Source organism: Entelurus aequoreus, linkage group LG01, assembly GCF_033978785.1.
Source record: "Entelurus aequoreus isolate RoL-2023_Sb linkage group LG01, RoL_Eaeq_v1.1, whole genome shotgun sequence".
NCBI lineage: Eukaryota > Metazoa > Chordata > Actinopteri > Syngnathiformes > Syngnathidae > Entelurus > Entelurus aequoreus.
In genome coordinates this window covers 62,603,661-62,631,272 of record NC_084731.1, presented here as the reverse complement: position 1 = coordinate 62,631,272, position 27,612 = coordinate 62,603,661, and the positions used below count along the sequence as shown (strand labels likewise).

Here is a 27,612-nt window from a genome sequence, read left to right as displayed (position 1 = left end):
AGCTGGAGGGGGCGTGTCCTCCAGCTCCATGCGAACCTGAGTGAGGACAGCCTGTTTTCACATCCGCTTTCCCACAATATAAACAGCGTGTCTGCCCAATCACGTTATAACTGTAGAATGATCGATGGCGAGTTCTTGGTTTCTTATGTGGGTTTATTGTTAGACAGTTTCATTAACGTCCTCCCAGCGCGGTAACAACACAACAACACACGTCACGTTTAGTCTACCGTAAAGCAGTTCGTCTGCCGTAAACAGCAATGTTGTGACACTCTTAAACAGGACAATACTGCCATCTACTGTACATGCCTATGTAACAATAACATCTACGGCTTTTAGAGAGTGCAGTGCACAACTGCGCACACAAGGAGATGAAGCAGAAGAACGAGGAAGATACAGCCGTGGCGACGACGAGTAAGATGAAGAAATACGCTTGTAAGTTCCAAGTCGCAGCTGCGATTGGACCTGGATAGCCTCCGGGAAGAAGTAGTGGAGTACCAAGTGCTTGGCAGTGAAGATCTTCCTCAGGAAGCAAAGATTGACCGGTTTTGGGCCATGCTAGGGAGAGATGGGATATTCCAGACTCTAGCGCATTTGATGAAAGCACTTTTGTGCGTGCCACACAGCAATGCATCATCAGAGAGGGTGTTCAGCATGGTTAGAAAAATAGTGACAGAGAATAGAACAAGGATGGACAATTCAATCCTTAACTCAACAATGAGTAGATGAGTGTTATGTGTGTGTATATGTGTAAATAAATGAACACTGAAATTCAAGTATTTCTTTTATTTATATATATATATATATATATATATATATATATATATATATATATATATATATATATATATATATATATATATATATATATATATATATATATATATATATATATTCAAGGTTGGCAAGTATGGACTTGGTCAACAAAAAACTAATTTCAGTATGCTAAACATGCAGTTCAAATATTACAGACGGAGACGCAACAACTTCCAACTTCGTTCGACATTTGAAGTTGCACACAGAACGGTAAGTTTTGAATGTAAGCTAACGTTTATTGGCTAAGTAACATAACTTTTATTTGCTGTGTAGTTAAATCAGTGAGGCTGTAAACGCACTGCTAACGTTATAACCATAGACATCTTATAAGTAGACGCAGCATGGAGCGCTACTGCCTACTGGCGCTGACGAGATGCGGGGCCGCCATCATGGAGTGGTGATCCGCTCCACTCAGTGCAATTCATTTTGCAGGAGTAATGAACTTTCAGCGCATTTAATTAATCTTACCTCACTGAATACCACTGCCTTTCACGCGTTTTTTTGTCATATGTGTAGCTATGATAAAGGACACATGTTTTGGCGTGTTTCATTATTCATAGTTTGCTTAACAGTTATAGAATATTCTTATACTTTCATCATGGCGCCGATTACGGCTGCCTCGGTGCTCTCGTGCGCTCTGATTTGTTTGTTTTTGTGGGTAAATTGTGTGTCCACGTGCTCTTACACCCGCGAAGAGCTACTGAACATCAGATCAATCACCCTTATGGACTTATTACCGGTCATTTTAGCATCAGCTGTGGATTTGGTCCATTATTTGATCAAAAGAGGGAAACCGCACCGAATAGGAACGAGAGCGGGAGCACTTGTCCGTCTACGGCAGACCTGGGCATTCGGCGGCCCGCGGGCCACCTCCAGCCCTTTGTGTGTCCCGGGTGAGGCCAATCATAAATTACAAAATACATTTAAAAAAGTATCTATGTCGAGTGTGCAATACAACGGTGCTGCTTTTGTTTTGAAAAGCGTTATTTGCATTACTTCCGTGTGGACGTATGTGCGTGTGTGATTGTGAGTGAATGTGAACAGCGGCAATCACAAATTACAAAATACATTTTAAAAAACATCGATGTCATGCGTGCAATACAACTGTGCTGCTTTTATTTTAAAAAGTGTTATTTATGAGCGTATGTCCGTGTGTAACCTGTGAGTGAAGGTGCACAGCGACAAGTGATGCCCGGTTATCCCCGAGACGCTAAAACAAGAAAAGTTGATGACGAATGCAGTGTTTCCAACAAGACATGGACTGCCAAGTATTTATTTACAGAAGTTAAAGGTAAAGCCGTGTGCTTAATTTGTGGTACACAGGTTGCTGTGTTCAAAGAATATAATTTGAATCGCCACTACACGATGAAGCACAAGAAAAAATACCGGAATCTGTCTGATGAAGCGCGCGCAAGGGAGGCTGATGCGTTGATGGTAAAACTGCAAACCCAACAAGGACTTTTTGCCAAATTTGACACCCCCAGAGATGCAGCCATCAGGACAAGTTTCGTCATTTCTCACAAAATCGCCAGAAAAAGTAAGGCGTTTTCTGACGGAGAGTTTATTAAGGAGTGCTTATTGGACTCTGTTGCACTGATATGCCCGGAGAAGAGGGGCGCATTTGAGAACGTGTCACTCTCCCGACGCACTGTAACAAGGCGGGTTGAGACCATCGCTGGAAACTTGGAGCTTCAGCTGAAGAACAGAACGGCCGACTTTGACTGTTTTTCGCTGGCTTTGGATGAGAGCTGCGATGTACGTAACACCGCCCAGCTGCTCATCTTCTTACGTGGGATAACTGCTGACTTTCAAATCACGGAGGAGCTGGCAGCCATGCAGCCAATTAAAGGGACAATCACAGGTAATGACTTGTTCACATAGGTAAATGCGTGTTTGGACATGTTAGGACTGAAATGGGACAAGCTGGCAGGTGTGACAACAGATAGTTGTCCAAATCTGACGGGGAAATAAGTTGGACTTTTAAAGAGGATGCAGGATAAAGTGACAGAAATTTACATTTTTGCATTGTATTATACATCAGGAAGTGTTGTGTAAGACAGTGTTAAAAATAAAACCATCAAAAGCAATTTGTCCATCCATCCATCCATCTTCTTCCGCTTATCCGAGGTCGGGTCGCGGGGGCAGCAGCCTAAGCAGGGAAGCCCAGACTTTCCTCTCCCCAGCCACTTCGTCCAGCTCCTCCCGGGAAATCCTGAGGCGTTTCCTGGCCAGCCGGGAGACATAGTCTTCCCAACGTGTCCTGGGTCTTCCCCGTGGCCTCCTACCGGTTGGACGTGCCCTAAACACCTCCCGAGGGAGGCGTTCGGGTGGCATCCTGACCATATGCCCGAACCACCTCATCTGGCTCCTCTCGATGTGGAGGAGCAGTGGCTTTACTTTGAGCTCCCCCCGGATGGCAGAGCTTCTCACCCTATCTCTAAGGGAGAGCCCCGCCACCCGGCGGAGAAAACTAATTTCGGCTGCCTGTACCCGTGATCTTGTCCTTTCGGTCATAACCCAAAGCTCATGACCATAGGTGAGGATGGGAACGTTGATCAACCGGTAAATTGAGAGCTTTGTCTTCTGGCTCAGCTCCTTCTTCACCACAACGGATCGATACAGCGTCCGCATTACTGAAGACGCCGCACCGATCCGCCTGTCGATCTCACGATCTACTTTTCCCTCACTCGTGAACAAGACTCCTAGGTACTTGAACTCCTCCACTTGGGGCAGGGTCTCCTCCCCAACCCGGAGATGGCACTCCACCCTTTTCCGGGCGAGAACCATGGACTCGGACTTGGAGGTGCTGATTCTCATCCCAGTCGCTTCACACTCGGCTGCAAACCGATCCAGTGAGAGCTGAAGATCCTGGCCAGATGAAGCCATCAGGACCACATCATCTGCAAAAAGCAGAGACCTAATCCTGCAGCCACCAAACCGGATCCCCTCAAAGCCTTGACTGCGCCTAGAAATTCTGTCCATAAAAGTTATGAACAGAATCGGTGACAAAGGGCAGCCTTGGCGGAGTCCAACCCCCACTGGAAACATATCCGACTTACTGCCGGCAATGCGGACCAAGCTCTGACACTGATCGTACAGGGAGCAGACAGCCACAATCAGACAGTCCGATACCCCATACTCTCTGAGCACTCTCCACAGGACCTCCCGAGGGACACGGTCGAATGCCTTCTCCAAGTCCACAAAGCACATGTAGACTGGTTGGGCAAACTCCCATGCACCCCCAAGGACCCTGCCGAGAGCACATAGCTGGTCCACAGTTCCACGACCAGGACGAAAACCACACTGCTCCTCCTGAATCCGAGGTTCGACCATCCGGCGCAGCCTCCTCTCCAGTACACCTGAATAGACCTTACCGGGAAGGCTGAGGAGTGCACCGGGTTGAACTCCAACGTGCAGGCTTTGAGCCAGGGGGCAACAAGAATTGCTACCCCAGCTCGTCGCCTCTCACTGCGTGCAACGCCAGTGTGGAAGAGAGTCCAGCCCCTCTCGAGAGAACTGGTTCCAGAGCCCTTGCTGTGCGTAGAGGTGAGTCCGACTATATATAGCCGGAACTTCTCCACCTCGCGCACTAGCTCAGGCTCTTTTCCCCCCAGCGAGGTGATGTTCCACGTCCCAAGAGCTAGCTTATGTAGCCAAGGATCGGACCGCCAAGTGCCCTGCCTTCGGCTTCCGCCCAGCTCACAATGCACCCGACCTCTATGGCCCCTCCCATGAGTGGTGAGCCCATTGGAGGGGGTACCCACGTTGCCTCTTCGGGCTGTGCCCGGCCGGGCCCCATGGGGACAGGCCCGGCCACCAGGCGCTCGCCATCGTGCCCCAACTCCGGGCCTTGCTCCAGAGGGGGGCCCCGGTGACCCGCGTCCGGGCGAGGGAAATCTGAATCCTTGTTGTTTCATTCCCATAGAAGTCTTCGAGCTGCTCTTTGTCTGATCCCTCACCTAGGACCTGTTTGTCTTGGGAGACCCTACCAGGGGGCATGAAAGCCCCCGGACAACCTAGCTCCTAGGATCATTGGGACACGCAAACTCCTCTACCACGGTAAGGTGGCAGCTCAGAGACTTTATACAAAAGCAATCTGCTTTTGTATAAAGTTAAGTTAGGTTAAATGAAATTATTATTATTATTATTATTTATCTTACGGTATATCATAAATAATTTGAGCAAAATTTTATTGAAATGTTGTCGGTGTGGCCCTCCAGCAGTGCTCAGGTTGCTCATGCGGCCCCCGGTAAAAATTAATTGCCCACCCCTGGTCTACGCAGACGAGGATTACGCACACCCTTACCTGGCATCTTTCTCTCCGACGTCCGCTCACTTGCCAACAAGATGGACGAGCTAGTGTTGCTGATGAGAAGAAACAAGGACTTTTCCTCATCTTGTGTTTTGTGCTTCACGGAAACGTGGCTGAGCGCGAGTGTCCCGGACAGCGCGGTTCAACTGGAGGGCTTTCATCTTCTCCGCGTGGACCGAGACGCGGGGCTCTCCGGCAAAACAAGAGGCGGTGGAGTCTGCTTCTTCATCAACAAGAACAGGTGTACAGACGTGACGGTGATATCCCAACACTGCTCTCCTGCTCTGGAATATCTTCATTCACTGTAAGCCCTTTTACTCACCGCGTGAAATTGTTTAATTCATACTGGTGGCTGCCTACATACCGCCCAGCGCGGACGTGCATGACGCTCAGCGCACGCTTGCAGACCAGATCTTACATGTGGAACGGTCTTTTCTGGACTCTCTTGTTATCGTGCTTGGTGACTTTTACACGTGAAATCTGAGCCAGGAATTACCCAAGTATAGGCAGTTTATTAAATGCCCGACCAGAGAGGAGAACACTTTGGATCACTGTTACACTACAATAAGCAAGGCATACCATGCAGTCCCGCGCGCTGCTCTCGGACTATCAGATCACGTGATGGTGCACTAAATCCCTTCATACAGACAGAGACTGAAACTGGCTAAACCTGTTATGAGGACCATTAAGTGTTACACCACTGAGGCTGTGGGGGAGCTGCGTGCATGTTTGGAGACGACAGACTGGGAGGCAATTGGAGCGGCCACGGACAATCTGGACGAGTATACGGACACTGTGACCTCATACATACATTTCAATGAGGCGCGCATCATTCCAACGCGCACCAGGGATTGTTATAACAACGACAAGCCCTGGTTAACACCCAAGCTCCGACAACTGCGCAAGAAAAAGGACACTGCGTGGAGGAGCGGGGACCGGAGTACCTACAGAGAAGCGAAGTACCACTTCAACAGGGATGTGGAGAAAGCTAAATCTGTGTACTCTAACCGTCTACAGGAACAGTTCAGCTCCAATGACTCTGCAGCCGTGTGGAGAGGATTAAGGGCCCTTACGAACTATAAGCCCAAAGCCCCCCAGGCCCTGAATGACCTCAACACACATTACTGTCGTCACGAACGGCCTTCGGCTCATCAAAGCTCTGCTCCCCCCACCATCACCCCCCACACCAACTCCAGCACTACATTAAAAGACTCCAAGAACATCACAGGACTTCATCAAAGGCCCTCTTCATCCGAGAGGAGGATGTACGCCGGCAGTTCTTGAAGCGGAACACGCGGAAGGCCCCCGGGCCGGATGGTATCTCCCCCTCCACCTTGAGACACTGTGCGGATCAGCTGGCTCCTGTCTTCACTGACATTTTTAACACCTCTCTGGAGCTTTGCCGCTTGCCGTCCTGTTTCAAGACCGCCACCTCGTCCCTGTCCCCAAGAAAGCACGGATCACAGCACTTAATGACTACAGGCCGGTGCTGCTGACGTGTGGAGAGGATTAAGGGCCCTTACGAACTATAAGCCCAAAGCCCCCCAGGCCCTGAATGACCTCAACACACATTACTGTCGTCACGAACGGCCTTCGGCTCATCAAAGCTCTGCTCCCCCCACCATCACCCCCCACACCAACTCCAGCACTACATTAAAAGACTCCAAGAACATCACAGGACTTCATCAAAGGCCCTCTTAATCCCAGAGGAGGATGTACGCCGGCAGTTCTTGAAGCGGAACACGCGGAAGGCCCCCGGGCCGGATGGTATCTCCCCCTCCACCTTGAGACACTGTGCGGATCAGCTGGCTCCTGTCTTCACTGACATTTTTAACACCTCTCTGGAGCTTTGCCGCGTGCCGTCCTGTTTCAAGACCTCCACCTCGTCCCTGTCCCCAAGAAAGCACGGATCACAGGACTTAATGACTACAGGCCGGTGCTGCTGACGTCTGTGGTCATGAAGTCCTTTGAGCACTTGGTCCTGCCCCACCTCAAGGACATCACCGCCCCCCTCCTGGACCCACTGCAGTTTGCCTACAGAGCCAACAGGTCTGTGGATAATGCAGTGAACCTGGCCCTCCTCTTCATCCTGTAGCATCTGGACTCCCCAGGAACCTACGCCAGGATCCTATTTGTGGACTTCAGCTCTGCATTCAACACCATCCTCCCTGGACTGCTACGAGACAAGCTCTACCAGATCAGCGTGCCCGACTCCCTCTGCAGTTGGATGAATGACTTCCTGACGGACAGAAGACAGCACGTGCGGCTGGGGGAGATTGTCTCGGACAGTTGAACCACGAACACTGGTACTCCTCAGGACTGTGTACTTTCCCCCTGGCTCTTCTCCTTGTACACAAACTGCTGCACCTCCAGTCACCAGTCGGTAAAGCTGCTCAAGTTTGCGGATGACACTACTCTCATCTGGCTCATCTCGGATGGCGACGAGTCCGCCTACAGGAGAGAGGTGGACCGGGTGGCGTCCTGGTGCAGCCTCAACAACCTTCAGCTGAACGCCCAGAAAACAGTGGAGATGATCTTGGACTTCAGGAAAGTCAAAGCCCCACCATCCCCCTCACCCTGATTGACTCTCCCACCCCTGTCTCCATTGTGGACTCCATCCGTTTCTTGGGCACCACCATCACCCAGGACCTCAAGTGGGAGCCGACCATCAGCTCCCTCATCAAGAAGGCCCAGCAGAGGATGTACTTTCTGCGGCAGCTGAAAAAACTGAAGGTGCCGACCGAGATGCTGGTGCAGTTCTACTCAGCAATCATCGAGTCCATCCTCACCTCCTCCATCACCGTGTGGTTCCCCGGCGCCACAGTCCGGGACAAGCATCGACTGCAGCGCATGGTACGTGCTGCTGAGAAGGTGATTGGCTGCAAACTCCCACCCCTCCAGGACCTGTTGTCCTCCAGGACCAGGAGGCGTGTGGGTCGAATCACAGCTGACTTTTCTCACCCTGGTCACAAACTATATATTTTTTTTTATTTTTTTTATTTTTTTTTATTTACATAAAAGAAATACTTGAATTTCAGTGTTCCGGTGGCTATCCATTAGATAGCAATATTGTCCTGTTTAACTTCTCCGTTCATGATGAGTATATCATTTCGGCCACCATGTTCAATGGAGAAGTCAGTTCTACATATTTACAGGCAATTGTGGGAAAGCGGACGTGAGAACAGGTTGTCCCCACTCAGTCTCAGGTCCGCATTGAGCTGGAGGGGGTGTGGCCTCCAGCTCCGGCTGAATACCGGGAGTTTGTCGGGAGAAAATCTCTGCCGGGAGGTTGTCGGGAGAGGCGCTGAATACCGGGATTCTCCCGCTAAAAACGGGAGGGTTGGCAAGTATGCTGGATGCTGTGGGGCTTTCTTAGTTGACAAGACTCTGCAACATCGCGTGGACATCGAGGGCGGTACCTCTAGATTGGCAGACCGGGGTGGTGGTTGCTCGTTTTAAGAAGGGGAACCGGAGGGTGTGTTCCAACTATCGTGGGATCACACTCCTCAGCCTTCCCGGTAAGGTCTATTCAGGTGTACTGGAGAGGAGGCTACGCCGGATAGTCAAACCTTGGATTCAGGAGGAACAGTGTGGTTTTGGTCCTGGTCGTGGAACTGTGGACCAACTCTATACTCTCGGCAGGGTCCTGGAGGGTGCATGGGAGTTTGCCCAACCCGTCTACATGTGCTTTGTGGACTTGGAGAAGGCATTCGAAGTGCTGAGTTATCAGTTTTTTCTTTCATTCTTTCCTCAAATTTTTGAGTGACGTTTTTTGTTAAACTTTATTAGATTAGATAAGTGTAGAGTTTTTCATAGCCATTGTTTCTTCCTCCTGTTGGAGCGTTTTTGTGTTAATAAATATTATAGCATATACGGCGCCAATTATAGTTCATCTTTGTTTTTGTGTTTTCCTCCTTTCGGAGTGATTTTCGGTTGTTCCTATTTTTTTTAACTTTTTTCGCCGACTAGTTTTTTGTTGCTATAGATATTGTATTACCTTGACTCTAGAGGTGAAAGGAAGCTGTAAAAATAAAAGCCTGTTGAAGTATTTCCTACTCTGTATCTGAGTCCTATCCTTTTGACCAAGCCTGACATATGTGTATATATACAGTATATGAACGAATGAATGCTTTATTTCAAACATTTGAATACTACATTACACTTGAAGCACCAGATGATTATATATATAGATATAGATGTAATTGACAATATATATATATATATATATATATATATATATATATATATATATATATATATATATATATATATATATATATATATATATATAGATGTATAGATATATAGATATATATAATAGTTTTTTCTTAAATTGATTTTTAAAACTTATTAATAGATTAATAATTGATATCAATAAAAATCGCTAATCTGATTTGAATCGATTTTTTTAGGCACCTCTATTTAAACATTTTCTGGAATTTTCCAGGAAGTATCTCACAATGCATTGCTGGAATCCATTTTGAAGGGCGAGCGCCACTGTCCACGATAGCGCTACACGCAATACTTAGGAACTACCGGGAAGAAAAGAACATTGCTCACGCTGCGATACGATGGAGAAATACTGCAAATCACGAGATCAGTGACAGTTGACAATAGCACACGTTGTCAGCATTATGAATTATACTTGATAAATGGTCGGCAACAATTGGCGTTTCTTGAATGCCGCCCTTCAATATGGACACTGCAATGCATTGTGGGAAATGTAAAAAAAATTCGAACCTCTCCATAATGTAGTAACAAGCACATTCACAATAATGTGTAATATTTTCATATTTTGATCAGTTTAAACTTACAACAGCGTATTCATTTCACAGATGCATCACAACGCTCACTTTTCCTTCAACAACAAGACTACTAATCATGGCAGATTTGATGAGGGACATCAAACACTATTTTGGGACAAACAATGATCCAGAACCTTATATTTTTGAGCCTGAATATAAGGAGGATGATCTACAAGTTTTAGAAGCTGTGTGCTAAACAGATGCAGCGTTAGTCAAACACTAAGCACTAATCACTTACTGTACAATGTCTGCTCTCACTGGAAGCAGACATTGTTTATATCTTTCAGCACAAGATGTCATGATCCGTTACCCGGATCATGGCATGATGTATGTTTTTGGTAATGTTTCTGTGTTAGTCTGTTTCCTGGGTGCACCCTCTTTTCCTGTTTACTGTTGGTTTCCATGGGCACTGATTCTCCTCACCTGTCTTAGTTTAGCAATTAGTGTTCCCACCAGGTGTTTTGGTTAATCACTCCCCTTTATAGTGTGCGGTCACCCAGCAGTAGTTGCTGGGTCAATGTTTGCTGTAGGCAACATTTACGTCTCATGTTTTTTCTCATCGCTGTAGCAAAGTCTAGCTTTCCTCGTTTTTCACCTTTGGTGACATTTTGGTTTTGTTCTGCTCCACGCTTGCTAGCGTCCTCAGTTTTGTATTTTTGTCTTGCCTTTAATTTATTAAAAAAAACTTAATCTTACCTCCACGACACTCCTGCTTGTCTCCTGCCTTGGAAGGAACACAACAATCGCAGCCATGCGTCGAAGACGTAACACAAGACTTGTTTTCCCTGTTCCAATGATGAATTCCTCATAGTCTCCACTTCTCAGGCAAAAAACGAGCATATGGTTCTGTCTTCCAAGCGATGTCTTCAGTTGTAAATTACATTTCAAAGTTGACCAACTCCTGGAGTAATGGCCACAACCTTCTACGATACCAGTGAGAGGCATGTTTTAAATCTCGCAAAAACTTCACCAACTCGGAGGCGATGCAGCAGCTCGGTCAGTCAAGAGCTGCATGAGCTAGTTAACTCTCATAATAGCTCTCAGTTAGTGATCAATGCGCCGTGCTACTAAAAATAGTTCCTCAGTGTAAGCACTTATAATAACAATTTTGCTAACACGCAGGTCACGACATGTAAATGTTTTTTTGGGTTTTTTTACAGGCTTTTTAGGAGGGCCTCATGGGCGGAATAAATGACTACTATTATCAATCAATCAATCAATCAATCAATCAATCAATCAATAAATCAATCAATCAATCAATGTTTACTTATATAGCCCTAAATCACGGGTGTCTCAAAGGGCTGCACAAGCCGCAGCGACATCCTCGGCTCAGATCCCACATCAGGGCAAGAAAAAACTCAACCCAATGGGATGACAATGAGAAACCTTGGAGGGGACCGCAGATGTGGGGACCCCCACCCTGGGTGACCGGTACAATGGACGTCGAGTGGATCTAGCATAATATTGTGAGAGTCCAGTCCATAGTGGATCTAACATAATAGTGAGAGTCCAGTCCATAGTGGATCTAACATAATAGTGAGAGTCCAGTCCATAGTGGATCTAGCATACTATTGTGAGAGTCTAGTCCATAGTGGATTTAACATAATAGTGAGAGTCCAGTCCATAGTGGGGCCATCCATTGTTTAATTTCATTAAGACACGCCTCCAGCTGACTACAATCCGACGTGTTGGTCAGCTTTAGGGGCATGTAGAGTTGGGTGTCATCAGCATAACAGTGGAAGCTAACATCGTATTTGCGTATGATGTCGCCTAGCGGCAGCATGTAGATACTGAAGAGTGCAGGGCCAAGAACCGAACCCTGGGGAACTCCACACGTTACCTTAACATACTCCGAGGCCTTATTATTATTATCTTATTATCTACATTGTTAGCCCTATTCTGCCATTTAGAGTACACAAATAAGAAAAAGACGTGTGTTCTTGTCTCACATAAGGATTGTGAATGAGAGGCAAAACTACAAAAAAAGTGCAGTTTCATGAAAACTGTGTGGAACAGTTTCCCTTGTGGATCTTTAAAGTTTGTCTTAGTCTAAGTCATCCATGATAAGCAAACAGGTTTTCCTAGCCTCCATGTGACGTAAACCAAGGACAATGTTTTTGTGTTTTTCATGTAAACCACCTTTAATACTGTACATTAGAGAAGAGGAACATCCTCAGCATGGACACATTTGAAAACATTTGGCCGTGAATAAAAGTATGAAAACAACAGCGTGGTAATACTACTCCAGTCCTGTAGGTGACAGTCACGTGCATCAAGGAGAGGAAAACACACCTTTGAATGGAGGGGTCCATGTCCTCCTCAAAGATTTGTCAAGATGTGTTAGTGGCTCATTTTTGGACTTTAAAAGAAACACACTGACTTAGTTTTTCTCCTGAAGGACTTGTCAGAGTCCGAGGAACAGGTAAAGTCAATTAAACCCTAAAAGGTTATTCCGGATCTTGAGTGTCCTCACAGGACGGCCAAGTCGTGGCAGCTCTTGGATCTCACCTTCAGGGCCACGCGCTGATTGTTGCGGGCCACCAGGCGGTCCAGGAAGCGCCGAGCCTTCTGGGTAATGCTCTCCTTGCGCTCGTGGACAGCGCATCTGCGCTGGGATGCGTCCGTGGTGTGGCGCCGCAGGCGGAGTTGGCGCACCACGCCCTCGAACAGCTCGCTCACGTTGTGCTGCAACGACGCCGACGTCTCGATGAACTTGCAGTCAAAGACCACCGCACACGCTCGGCCCTCTGGGGGAAGATGAGACATTTTATGACGCGGGTTGGGTACCCAATTTGATTAATCTTTCAGCACATACACAATGTTGACATCTATAGTTATATTTTCATAAACAATGATAAATGAATCTTTCAGCACATACACAATGTTGACATCTATAGTTATATTTTGATAAACAATGATAAATGAATCTTTCAGCACATACGCAATGTTGACATCTATAGTTATATTTTGATAAACAATCATAGATGAATCTTTCAGCACATACACAATGTTGACATATAGAGTTATATTTTGATAAACAATCATAAATTATTTTTTCAGCATATACACAATGTTGACATCTATAGTTATATTTTGATAAACGATCAAATTAATCTTTCAGCACATACACAATGTTGACATATAGAGTTATATTTTGATAAAAAATTATAAATTATTTTTTCAGTACATACACAATGTTGACATCTATAGTTATATATATTTTTAAACTATCATAAATGAATATTTCAGCACATACACAATGTTGGCATTTAGAGTTATACTTTTATAAACAACCATAAATTATTTTTCCAGCACATACACAATGTTGACATACAGAGTTATATTTTGATAAACAATCATAAATTAGTTTTTCAGCACATACACAATGTTGACATCTATAGTTAGATTTTTTTCAAAACAATCATAAATTAATCTTTCAGCACATACACGATGTTGACATCTACAGTTATATTTTTAAACAAAAACAATCATAAAAAAATCTTTCTGCGCATACACAATGTTGACATTTAGAGTTATATTTTGATAAACAATCATAAATGATTTTTTCACATACACAATTTTGACATCTATAGTTATATTTTTTTTTTTAAATCATAAATTAATCTTTCAGCACATACACAATGTTGCCATCTATAGTTATATTTTGATAAACAATCATGAATGAATCTTTTAGCACATACACAATGTTGACGTATAGAGTTATATTTTGATAAACAATCACAAATTATTTTTTCAGCACATACACAATGTTGACATCTATAGTTATATTTTTAAAAAACAATCATAAATTAATCTTTCTGCACATACACAATGTTGACATATAGTTATATTTTGATAAACAATCATAAATTATTTTTTCAGCACATACACAATGTTGACATATATAGTTATATTTTTTAAAAACAATCATAAATTAATCTTTCAGCACATACACAATGTTGACATCTATAGTTATATTTTGATAAACAATCATGAATGAATCTTTCAGCACATACACAATGTTGACATATAGTTATATTTTGATAAACAATCATAAATTATTTTTTCAGCACATACACAATGTTGACATCTATAGTTATATTTTTAAACAAACAATCATGAACGAATCTTTCACCACATACACAATTTTGACATCTATAGTTATATTTTTAAAAAACAATCATAAATGAATCTTTCAGCACATACACAATGTTGCCATCTACAGTTATATTTTGATAAACAATCATGAATCTTTCAGCACGTACACAATGTTGACATCTATAGTCACGTGACTGAATACTAGGTCAATTGGGAGGGGGTGTTGGTCAATCCCCAGGCATTAAAAAATGACCGACCTATCAATCTTCACTATCATGACACATTCGTCACTTGATCGACATTCTTGGCAAGCGAGGGTCTTGGGAGTCGACACTAGCTGCTGCGAGCGCAGTATGAAGAAAAAATGACTGACAGGAACAAAAGAAACTCTTTATTTCAACACACACACTCTTGCCAAACAGCTGCTGTCAAAAGTGTAAAGACCGACCGCACAAATAAAAGTGCTACTCCATCCTGCCGGCCTTAACAAAATAAGGGTCTCAGGGAACTAGCACCAACAAGGTAGCAAGCTACAGAGTTAGTCTCCAATGTATTTTTTTTGTAGAGGCTATAAAAGGATTATGGAAGCTGGACAAATAAGAAGCTAAAAACAAACCACTTTCATGTGATATTGGATGTAAATATGAGGTCATGTACATTCAACTTGATAGCAACCACTGTAAAATCCTGTCTGATTCTAATCAATGCAAGTCATCAGATAATACACCATTTGATATTCTTGTCTTCAAGAAAGAAGGGAATCTATATGCCTTTAACATGTTGACAAAAACATCTGTCTTTATATACTGTATATGTGTGTATTGATATAATATATATATATATATATATATATATATATATATATATATATATATATATATATATATATATATATATATATATATATATATATATATATACATACATACAGTATATACTATATTGCCAAAAGTATTTGGCCACCTGCGTTTACTCACATATGAACTTGAAGTGCCATCCCATGGAATTTTCCAACATGTTTTGGTATCCTGGAGCATTCAAAGTTCCTTTCACTGGAACTAAGGGGCCAAGCCCAACTCCTGAAAAACCAACCCCACACCATAATTCCTCCTCCACCAAATTTCACACTCGGCACAATGCAGTCTGAAATGTAGCGTTCTCCTGGCAACCTCCAAACCCAGACTGGTCCATCATATTGCCAGATGGAAAAGCCTGATTCATCACTCCAGAGAAGGCGTCTCCACCGCTCTAGAGTCCAGTGGCGATGTGCTTTACACCACTGCATCCCACGCTTTGCATTGGACTTGGTGATTTATGGCTTGGATGCAGCTGCTCAACCATGGAAACCCATTCAATGAAGCTCTCTGCGTACTGTACGTGGGCTTATTGGAAGGTCACATGAAGTTTGGAGCGCTGTAGCAACTGACTGTGCAGAAAGTCTTTGCACAATGCGCTTCAGCATCCGCTGACCCCTCTCTGTCAGTTTACGTGGCCTACCACTTCCTGGCTGAGTTGCTGTTGTTCCCAAACTCTTCACTTTTCTTATAATAAAGTTGACTTTGGAATATTTAGGAGCAAGGAAATTTCACGACTGGATTTGTTGCACAGGTAGCATCCTATGACAGTTCCACGTTGGAAATCACTGAAAGCAGCCCATTCTTTCACAAACGTTTGTAGAAACAGTCTCCATGCCTAAGTGATTGATTTTATACACCTGATCAAGTGATTAGGACACCTGATTCTCATCATTTGGATGGGTGGCCAAATACTTTTGGCAATATAGTGTATATACACACATATACTGTACATTATATATATACAACCCTGAAAGTGAGAAGCGGTAGAAAATTTATGACACACACATACACACATATCGTGTGTGTTATATAAACTGATGTTTATATAACATATAACATACATACAGTCGTGGTCAAAAGTTGACATTAATTTATTATTATTATTTTTTTTTATGTGTATATATATGTATGTATATGTATATATATATGTGTGTGTATGTGTGTATGTATGTATGTGTATGTGTATATGTATGTATATGTATGTATATATGTATATATATATATTTTTATTTTTATTTTTTATTTTTATTTGTTTTAAATAATTTTTATTATTTACTTACTTTATTTTATTTAATTATTTGTATTTGTTATTTTTAATTTAATTTGTATTTCATTTTATTATTATTATTATTATTTTTTTAATTATTGTTATTTTTGTTTAATCTTATTATTTATTTGTGTGTGGCGTCGCGCGGGTCTCGCTTCCTGTTGGGTGGGGTCCGTGCCCGTGTGGCCCGACCTTGCGCTGTGGGGTCTCTGTTGGCGACTTGATGTGGTGGCGGCGCGGCGCCCGTGTCTGGTCTGGATACTGTGTCTCGGTTGTTTGGGCGGTGGTGTGTTTGTGCGGGTTTGGGTTGGGGTGGTGGGGTCTTTTGGCGGGGGGGGGGGGGGGCGGTGTTGGTGTCTCTTGTTTGCGTGTTGGCGTTTGGGCTTGCTGGCGGGCTGGCGCTGGCTGGTATCTGTGATCCTGTTGGCGTGTGGTTGCCGGTCGCGGTTTTTTTTTTGATCGCTTTGATTTGATTGGGTGGTGCTGGCTGTCTGGGGGTGTTGTGGCTGCTGTTTCTGCTGCCGTTTGTTTGTGGTGTGGGCGCCCGTGGCTGCTGGGTCTGGTGCAGGGGGGTGGCTGATGTTGTGACTGGTGGCAGCGCGCGCGCGTGGTGGTTGTCGGGGCTGACAAACTGTGTATGTGTATGTGTATGTGTGTGTGTGTATGTATGTATGTATGTATGTATGTATGTATTGAAAGATTTATATATATCTTCATATATCCATATTTTGTGTTACTTATTAATTTTCATAGTCATATTACATATAGCTAATGTTCCATATTGTACTCTTTGCTTTTCTTTTCATCCCATGACAAAGTGCTCGCACTTGGGCCGGCCTTGAAGTAGAAGGCAGAGAGGAGGAATTCCTCCTTCCTGTGCTTCCCAGGCCGACTCAAGATAAGAGACAATGAGCATGTGTTTGAGGTGAGACAAGTGAGGGCGGGGGGAGATACTGAAGAGGAGAGTGCTTTCCGGGAAGTTTTCAGATCAACTTGGGCTACGCATTTGTATGTGTTGTTCGAGGCTGGTCTCTATTCTCAAATATTTGACAATAAAATACAAAGTAACTATACTGTGCCTGGTGTATATTCGAGATCAGTTTATGTGTCATAAAAGGAACTTGGGACTGACCAGCGTTTTACATCCCACTTGGAGGAACATCTGGTCAAACGCAACAATTTGGGGGCTTCGTCCGAGATGACACGCTGACAATTGGACCTTCTCTTGCAATCTTCTGGACAGACTCACATGGCCAAAACATAATTCAAGGTAAGCAGAACCTTTCTTTTTAGATAAAATCTGCATTAGGAGTCTGCCCAGAAGTCTGTAAGTTAAACACTGCTTCGTACCCCAGACACAGAATGGTGATTTTGATAGATTGATTGCATTTTTGCCGAGCCTGCCATTGCATTAAAATTGTAAATAAGTGGTCAACTCACGTCATTGTGTCTCGATTACCGTGACGGGCAGTTTCATTGACGAGTGAACTAATAGTTGGGTGTGGCTCACCCTGGGTAGTTGGTCGCCGCCTAAAAGAGTAACGGGTTGGATGCCCATCATATGGTACAGTAAATACTCCCCGGTTGTGAGATCCCTGTTGACATTTTTATGTGCACACAAACTAAGGATGGGTTGGAGGCCATTTGTAAAGTACAATAAATACTCCCTGGTTGCGAGATCCCTACGGCATTAACGTGTGCGTTAAAATTAAGAATCGTACGGGAGGAGGCCCTTCTGTACCATATGATAAATTCCACGGCTGGAGGCCATTTGTAATAAATACAATAAAGATTCCCCGGTTGCGAGATCCCGGCGACACTTTAGTGTGCGCTAAAATTAAGGAAAAATAGACACAATGGCCAAGGAGTGTGACAGAAAAGAATGTGATGACGGCTGGGGAAAATGTGATGAATCATTACTGTTTAATAATCAATTGAATGCACTGTTGTCGACAATGGAATTAGCAGGTAGAGTTTAAAAAGAAAAAGAAAAAAGAAAAAAAAAAAAAAAAAGAAAAAAAAAAAAAGAAAAGAGAACGTTCCTTGAAAGGGTTAAGAGGGAGTTTACAATACTCGAAAAGTTGTGAACTCAAACGTCTGGTAAAATAAAAAATAAAATAAAAAAGTAACTGGAAGTTTTATGGTAAAGTGAAACGCAGAGAGAGTGCTTACGTGTGCGTGTTTGTGTGTGCGTAGGGCTGTGGGCACTTGCTTGTGTGTGCGTAGGGCTGTAGGCACTTGCTTGTGTGTGCGTGAGTGCTTACACGTGCATGTGTGTGTGTGTGTGCGCTGGTGAAAATGGTCAAAAAAAAAAAAGAGCAGGGGTGGCTGCTCGAGAATTTAAGAGTTTAGCATATGATAAAAGTAAACGGGGATTACGTGGAAAAACGAAATGCAGCAAAAGAACAGATGATTAATGAGACAAATATGACAGATGGATTGATTGGTCTGTTGCCTGCCGCGCATGCGTAAGACAATTCAAACGACCCGCCCAGACTTTGACTAAGCCACCGCCCTATGACGTAAAGCCGGAGGCGTCTTTATACCCACTTTTGACAGTCACAGGAGGAGCCCTGGTGGTCGAAACAGAAACAAAGCTCTCTGGTCCACCCCCTACTCCTGTGACAAATGAGGGCGGTGCTCACACAGCCTCTCTAAGATTGAACCCTCCTCCAAAACTAACGCTGTCTCCTGAGTGTAAATCACCTCTGGTGCCTAAGCCCCAAAATAACAGCCACCCAGCGGAAAACCTCCCAAATATGCCTAATCTTACTAGACAGCAGATAATGCATGAGTCAACGCAAAACTCCTCACTTTACACGCCAGACCATTTTGTTGCCATAAACAAATGCCCTCCCCCAGTAGATGACAGCCTCTCACGTGCATATCAGACATTCTTGAACAACACACAACAGAGCCAGACTTTGTGGTCTCCTGTAACTGTTAATGGCTCAATGGAAGGCTACATTGACCAACACCCACATGAACCACATGCATACAACATACGCTCAAAAAAGCTGGAGGGACACGCATATCCACTTTTTCCTGATAAAAGCGGCAGATTTCAATATAAGCCTTTTGCTGTGGCAGACATGCAAGCCATTGTTGACAAACTTCCACCTGTGTCTGAAGGTGGGAGTCTTTGGCTCAACACATTAGACAAGCTAACAGCAGGATACACTCTCTCCGTAGCAGACTCTAGAAGCATTTTGTATCGTTGTGTTTCCACACAAGATGGCAAAAATACAGAACAACAAGCAGGATTAAAGGCTGAATCTTCGACCTCACCGATAACACCATACGTTACAAACATAGCTACTGCTATGCGCAGTCTCTTTCCTCAAGATGAGGATGATAAGGCTAATGACAGAGCAGCAAGGAAGCAACTCCTTAATTTACAGATCGCTGAAGATAAAAGGTCAAAAGAACTAATTAGTAAAAAATCAGCTAGGGATATTCAGCACTGGGTGACCTTGCTTCTGAGTTCCAACAGGTGGGGGAAAGAATCCTCAACAGACGTGCGACCAGACGGTTGGACTCGGGTGGTGGACAACACGGTGCTTCAAAGCCAGTCCGGGGTGGAAACTGTTTCGGCTGTGACCAGCCTGGTCACTGGAGTCGTGACTGTCCGAACATTTTCGAACAGGAAAGGTTCCGTAGTGCCAACAAACGAACACAAAAGCGTGGCAAAGGACGCCCACCGCAGGAGCCCCAGCAGGAGATACAGACTGGCCCCCTGCTGGACATGAGTGTCAACGACAATGTTATCAGTTCGTGATTGACACTGGCGCCACCCATTCGATTCTGAATGCAGAGGTACCAAAGAAACTGTGTGCTTCCTCTTTAAAGGTCGAAGGCTTCGCTGGGGTCACAAGGTTACCTGTCACCAAACCACTTCCGGTTCAGATTGCTGGACCTCCTTTACAGACTGTACCCTGACATTCAAATCGCACAGAAGGAACATTCCTGGTGTTACCTGACGGCTCAACCACCAAGCTGCGACACCACTACCAAGGCTCCTACCACAGCCTGAAACAACAGGAATGGCTGACATCCAACTGCTCTAACAGTGAAAACCCTGACTGGCTGAGATGCTTCCGTGTGTTCTGCCACCCGACTCGCCATATGTTATGATCACCAGTTAGACACTCATACCAGGAGACCTTTGACTCCTTTGTATATTTATATATGTTGGAACTCAAGGTGTGGTTGCTCATGTTGACCTATCTTTGAAACAACTAGCATGGTATAAGATGGACACAATTGTGTCCCACATTGTTCACTTGCTCTCTGTCTCGCCTACAAAACCAAAGAACTTAGGTCCAATGATAAGACACGGCGTAGCTGCCAAACATTACACCGACACCCAAATACCACATTTTCAATTGTTTAGGTTTAGCACATAGTTGTGTTAAACACATAACTATGGGCTGCACTTTAGACACCTGTAGGCTACGAGGAGCTAGCAGCTACACAACAGCTGAGCTAAAACGACACATTACACATTTAAGAATATCAAATAATTATAGTTGCTCATTACATACACAAAGTTGCCATGGCAGAAGTCTGATAGAAAGTATTCAGTAACAAACGTGTCCGCATCATTCGACTTTCTACAACATGAGCTTGACTTAATCAATTATTGGGGCCACCAGGTGTGGTAAAATTTCAAAATACTATTGCTAAAGCATCCACCATAAGGGTAGTATTTTTCTTGTATTTGTGACAATATAAATATGAGCATATGTTGTTACTTTCACCATATTGAATAAGTTACATAAAAGTTAGGGTTTAGTTGAGTTTGAGTTATTTGTGATATTGCTAAGGGGTCCCCTACCCTAACAACACCCCCCAGTGGACCACAGAGGCTAAAGAGACTATCATTGACCTCAAACATGACTTGTCCTCCGCTACTTGGCTATTAGTTGACCTTTTTCTTAGATGTTTCTGAAAGTGATAGTATTACTAACACAGTCCTTTTTTCAGAAACAGAAGGGGGTGAGTGAGGGTAGATACAGACTCCTTGGAACAAAATCGACAATCATCCGACTCTGACACATTCCATAGTTTTAACATTTTTCCCGTGGGTAAGAAGTTATAACTACATTTTAATTTGAAAATAACGATTTTACACATCGATAGTAGTTAAGTAGATCAAATTTAGAATAGGGAGGAGGTGAGGGTGAACCATGTATAGTCTTTGATTTCACTGATATGATCAATACGGTACAAGGGAAAAGGTACGTACTGACTTGTGTTGACAATCACAGTGGTTGGCCAGAAGCAACAACAGCCTCAAAAGAGGATGCAACCAGTAATTAAATGACTTGTGAATGACCTAGTACCCCGACATGGTTTCCCCAAAAAGATTAGGTCAGACAACGGCAACCATTTAAAAAAAAAAAAAAAAAAAACTCACTTAGCCTTGGTCGAAAAGGCTTTCGGACTAGAACACAGGTTTGGGGTACCATCCTGAGTCCCAAGGTAAGGTTGAAAGGATGGACCAGAATATTAAAAACTAATTGGCTAAAATCTGTGCACAGACCAAATTTAATTGGATTGACATGTTGCAATTAGCGTTAATGATCATTCGAAGGTCCGTGAATAAAACTGTTTTACCGCCCTTTGAGTTTTTCATCCTATGAGCTGCATACAGGTCAGCCATTCACAGGACCAGCAGCCCCCCATGGAAGGAGGACTCAGCGTAAAACCAAAATGGTATTTTACACAAAAAATGCAGAATTTGTGTGCCAGTTCTTCTGTACAGATACGAGGATGACAGCCCGCCACTCCAGATTCCCTTCCGGCCGCTGAGAGGGTCAAGATCTAGGTCATCAAAAGCAAGTGGACGGAGCCCAGGTGGTCCCTTCAAGGTCGTGGAACGGACGTCTCACGCCCTTCGACTAGCTGGAAAATGGGACACCTGGTACCACCTCTCCCTCTACACTCCTGCTGAAGAACCTGACAGATTACCAGCGGATGTCATTGCTGACATCGCCACTACATCTGCCCCACTCGACCCCCCAGCAGCGCCTTTTGAGCCTGAGGCATCTGAAGAAGAACGGGAGCAGAAAACGACTCATTTTTAGTGTGTGTGTTAACGAAGTAACACACATAAGGGGTGATTGTGCTAGTAACCTCTCCCCCTCTAGGTCATAGAAGAGCGAGGCTTTAATTACACACACATAATCCTACAGCCCAGAAGACGACGCTGAGAGAGAGATTTTCTACCTATATTACTCTTTTTAACTTCTATATTGTATATCCTTATTTGAGACCAGCCTTTATACTCGAAGTTATCCAATTTCTCTTGCTTGTTTTCAGCATAACTACATGTGTCTTTACATTAAGTGAAAAGTTTGATGTTTATCCCCGTTTTGTTACCTAAATTACTCTGATATTGATAGACGAAGGGCAGGGTGTTACACCCGGTAGTGTTCCCTGACGGACTGGTGCTTGGGCGTGTTCTACTGTTTTTGTGTCTCAGTTCATCCTTCCTGACGACAGTGACTGACAAGTGTCTAAGAACAAACAGCGGACTTTAAATAGACTGGGTAAAAGGGGATAGCAAGACTTATTTTTTGACCTGTGCAGTGTGATTAATTACGGGGGACACAATAGCTATTACCGTGGTAATAACCTCTATATTTGTGACGACTCAACCCTGAACCATTGGTGTCGGATGCAGACAACATACGCTGGTAAGTGGTGCCCATCGTCCCTTTTATGTTGTTTTGGGGGTTGACCTGACTGATACAGACTCTAAAGGAATTATTAAAATTAATGTCCTTGAGAGGGCGTTAACTACCTCTACACCCTCTGTAGCACCTAAAGTACCACCCCACCTTGGTGGTGTTTCAAAGGCTCTCACATCTGTGCGTGCTAATGACATCACCACCGAAGGCCTGGTAACTTTGACCTTAGGAGCGGGTACAGGTAAACCTGTGGCTCAGGTGGATGCCAAAACCTGGGTGACTGTGTTGCTTGTTCCGCTGGACGTCCTTTTCCCCACACTTACCCCGCCCCTTTTAAGTTGACTGACATAAATGGCTCAAACTGTCTTATTTCCTTGTTCTCTGAACCCACGCCACCAGGGTGCGATTTGTTGGCTAGTGTGTACCCTCCTGTTGACAATTCCACCCGACTTCTTCCATTTGTGGCCCAAAAGCTGAATTACACGTGTTTTCAATTCAAAGGACCCTCTTCGTCCCCCAACAAATTGGGTGACATTAACCCTTCCTGGTGCACCACACTGATAGATGGCTCAAGGATAGGCCCTTGGGCACGAGCTGACTTATTCTGGTATTGTGGGGAGCACAGATTGTACATTAGAATCCCAACGTTATCCGTAGGGCTTTGTGCTATGGTTAGACTGGTGACCCCACTCACCCTAGTGGGTAACCAATTTAACTCCCCTTGTAACTCCTGTCTCAGCGGCCTCTCTAACTTCTCGCCGACGCCGCCATGTTTTATCTCGGAGGAGTGTAAAGGGCTCCTTTGATCTGATGAGAAACCCTGATGGTGTTTACTTTGATGCAATTGGACAACCAAGAGGGGTCCCCTCACAACACAAATTGTGGTGTGAATCCTGTGCAGGTTTCGAGAACCTTCCTATCATTGGTGCTATTTTCCCTGTGACTGCTACTAAAAATGTAGAACGCATTTACTATGTTTTTTATAATCTGTTGAGACTGACCAACCTGACTCGTGACGCCGTTGAGGGACTTGCTGAACAACTTGCCCCGACCTCCCTCATGGCCATCCAGAACCGCATAGCCCTTGACCGCATCCTAGCCAAGGAAGAAGGTGTGTGTGTGCAATGTTTGGTGACCAATGCTGTACCTTCATTCCTAACAATGCTGCCCCCGATGGCTCGGTCAAGAGCGCCTTAAAAGGCCCCAGAGCCTAAGAACTTACTGAAGTTTCCGGTGTCTCTGACCCCTTTAAAGATTGGCTTCATAACACCTTTAGCAGGTGGTCTGACCTAATTAAGTCGGCCCTGGTCTCCATTGGAGTTTTCTTGGCCGTCATAACCTCATGCGGATGCTTTATTGCCCCTTGTGCTAGGTCTCTATGCACCCGCATCATTGTTAGAGCTGTCAAAGGTCAACCCCACCCTGGTTCTGGGCTTGCAATGTCACTGAAGGGGGTCAAGCATAGTGGTGACTTTCAGGGACTGTTAGTTTCCTTCCCTGACAATGACGACATTGACGTTGACTCCCTCCTTCTCTCTCCCATGTAACTATGGTTTGATTGTTTATCGATAGCTTGCTCGAAAACCAAAACAGCACCTACTTTAATGTAGGGCGTGCTTTAGAGGTGTTGCTCTCGTAGGAGAGATCTTTTGGATAAGATCTGAAGGGGGAATTGAAAGATTTATATATATCTTCATATATCCATATTTTGTGTTACTTATTAATTTTCATAGTCATATTACATATAGCTAATGTTCCATATTGTACTCTTTGCTTTTCTTTTCATCCCATGACAAAGTGCTCGCACTTGGGCCGGCCTTGAAGTAGAAGGCAGAGAGGAGGAATTCCTCCTTCCTGTGCTTCCCAGGCCGACTCAAGATAAGAGACAATGAGCATGTGTTTGAGGTGAGACAAGTGAGGGCGGGGGGAGATACTGAAGAGGAGAGTGCTTTCCGGGAAGTTTTCAGATCAACTTGGGCTACGCATTTGTATGTGTTGTTCGAGGCTGGTCTCTATTCTCAAATATTTGACAATAAAATACAAAGTAACTATACTGTGCCTGGTGTATATTCAAGATCAGTTTATGTGTCATAAAAGGAACTTGGGACTGACCAGCGTTTTACATCCCACTTGGAGGAACATCTGGTCAAACGCAACAGTATGTATGTATGTATGTATGTATGTATATATATGTGTATGTGTATGCATGTGTATGTGTGTGTATGTGTACATGTGTATGTTTATGTGTATGTATATATATATGTATGTATATTTCTGGGGGTACGTTCTGGGCCTGCCTGTCGGGTGGGGGTCGGCGCCTCAGGCTACTGCATCCGGACTGCGTGTCTGGAGCTCCTGGGTCCCGCCGTCCATCCCTTCCGGGTGCCCGTCTTGGTTGGGGCCTGCTGGGTCTGGTCCCTGCGTCTACTGTGGTGGCTTGGTGCTGCAGGGTATTCCGAGGTGCTGCGAGTCGGCCAGTTGTTGGGGTAGCGACCTTGTGTGTCAGCATGTCTGTGATCTTCTTTTAATTCTTTATTTATTTATTTATTTATTTATTTTTTTAATAAATAAATTTAATTATTTATTTATTTTTTTCCCTTTTTTTTTTTTAAAATATATTTTATTAATATTATTATTATTATTATGTATTTATTTATTTTATTTATTTATTCCCCTACCTCAGGGGGGGGGGACTCGGCGGGGCGGTTGCTGGTTGTTCCATCTCCATCGTTGGGGTCCCTGCGGGTGGGGTGGGTGGTTCCTGTGGCCCCGTGCTGGGTGGTCCTGTGGCGGCCGGCTTGGGTGGGGTGGCCGTGGGCTGGCCTCGCCGCGCTCTCCGGGGGTGGGGGGGGGCTCGTGGGGGCCCTGTTGCCGGTGGGGCGGGGGCGGTCTTCCCGTCCGGTTGCGGGGGGTCTCCGGGCCCCTCGGGCGGGGCGTCCCGCCTTTCTGTCCGTGTGGGGTGTGGTCTCTCGCTGGCTTGGGGTCTGGCTGCCCCCTGTTTTTCTCGTGCCTTGTCCTCTGCCGGGTGCGTCTGTCTGCGGCCTGCTGCTGGCCCTTGTGGGCGGCACGGTGGGCCAGGCTCTGGGGTTCCTGTCGCTGTCCGGCTTGGCTGCGTGGGGGCGGTGGCCCCTGGTTCCCTGGGCACCACACCTACTGTTTGTGGGATGGGTTCTCGGGGAGGCTGGGGCCGTACTCTGGCTCCCGCACACACTGGGAGTCAAATGTATTGTACATGCAAATTCACATATACTCACACACATACATACAGACATACATAGGTACCTACACTCCCACATACATATACAAATAAATACAGTACATATTTACACACTCAAAGTTCGTACATCCACACGCACATTCATTATACAAACATACTGTATACACATACTGTACATATACATTCACTGTAAAAACATACATATACCCATACTGTACATATACATTCACTGTACAAACACACACATACACATACTACACATGCATTCACTGTACAAACACACACATACATATACTGTACATATACATTCACTGTACAAACACACATTTACACATACTGTACATATACATTCACTGTTCAAACACACATACTGTATACACATACTGTACATATACATTCGCTGTACACACATATACACATACTGTACATATACATTCACTGTACAAGCACACATACACATACTGTACATATACAAGTACATATGCACACATACACTCATGCACATAATCACGTTTCATCAAACATATATTAACGTTGTTGCCCTAGGGTAAACTGGGTATAACACATGGCACACTGACAAAGCTTAACCTATTGTTACTATAACAATCTACAAGGTTAAGGTTGCTTCTCTTTCTTCCCCTCCATTTTTCTGCATTCTTTCGTATCTCAAGTTATCATTACGTATATGTATTGTTGCATTTGAACAATTGTATTGTTGATAATAAAGGTAAAGTACTGGTATTGTTTATTATCAATAGCACTATTTCTATTGGTATTCATATTGCTCCATTTTTAGTGTAATAATGCTCATTGTCATTTCTGTATTTTTTTTTTTAAATTTTCGCTAACTGCTTATTTGCTATTACTTTTACCATCATATTTGTACATGTCGTATTTGCTGATGTCGCTCTGTTGTTGTTGTTGTTGTTGTTGTGTTTGCTGTTGTTGTTTTTGTCTCTCTGTCTAATCCCCCTCTTGTCCCCACAATTCCCCCCTCTGTCTTCCTTTTTTTCTCTTTCTATCCCCTCCTGCTCCGGCCTGGCTGCACCAAATGATAATATAAATACATTTAATAAAGTCAAAATACAAGTAAGGCAACAAGAGAAGTATCCTACACTTCTCTTTTGTAAAGTAAATCTGAACAGCCGATATGGGCATCTACATCTACTATATGATTTGCCCGAGAGGCTGGGCAGGACAAAAAAAAAAAAAAAAAAAAAAAATTGACATACACTTGTAAAGAACATAATGTCATGGCTGTCTTGAGTTTCCAATCATTTATACATCTCTTATTTTTTTGAGACTATAAAAATGGGACCCATTACCTCCCTGCTTGGAACTCAGCGTCAAGGGCTGGAATTGGAGGTTAAATCACCAAATATTATTCCCAGGCGCGGCCACCGCTGCTGCCCACTGCTCCCCTCACCTCCCAGGGGGTGATCAAGGGTGATGGGTCAAATGCAGAGGGTAATTTAACCACACCTAGTGTGTGTGTGACAATCATTGATACTTTTAACTTAATATATATATATATATTAGGGCTGTGAA

At 44.2% G+C, this 27,612-nt stretch overlaps 1 protein-coding gene across 2 annotated transcripts in view; it reads right to left on the bottom strand.

Moving 5' to 3' along the window:
• Positions 1-12,071: 12,071 nt before the first annotated feature.
• Positions 12,072-27,612, bottom strand: part of rem1 (RAS (RAD and GEM)-like GTP-binding 1) — a 57,701-nt gene continuing 42,160 nt past the window's right edge. For both annotated transcript variants that reach the window (XM_062055854.1, XM_062055846.1), the window contains exon 5: positions 12,072-12,677. In XM_062055854.1, coding sequence (XP_061911838.1) covers positions 12,400-12,677 — 278 coding nt within the window. In that variant the 3' untranslated portion in view covers positions 12,072-12,399. The remainder of the gene's footprint in view (positions 12,678-27,612) is intronic.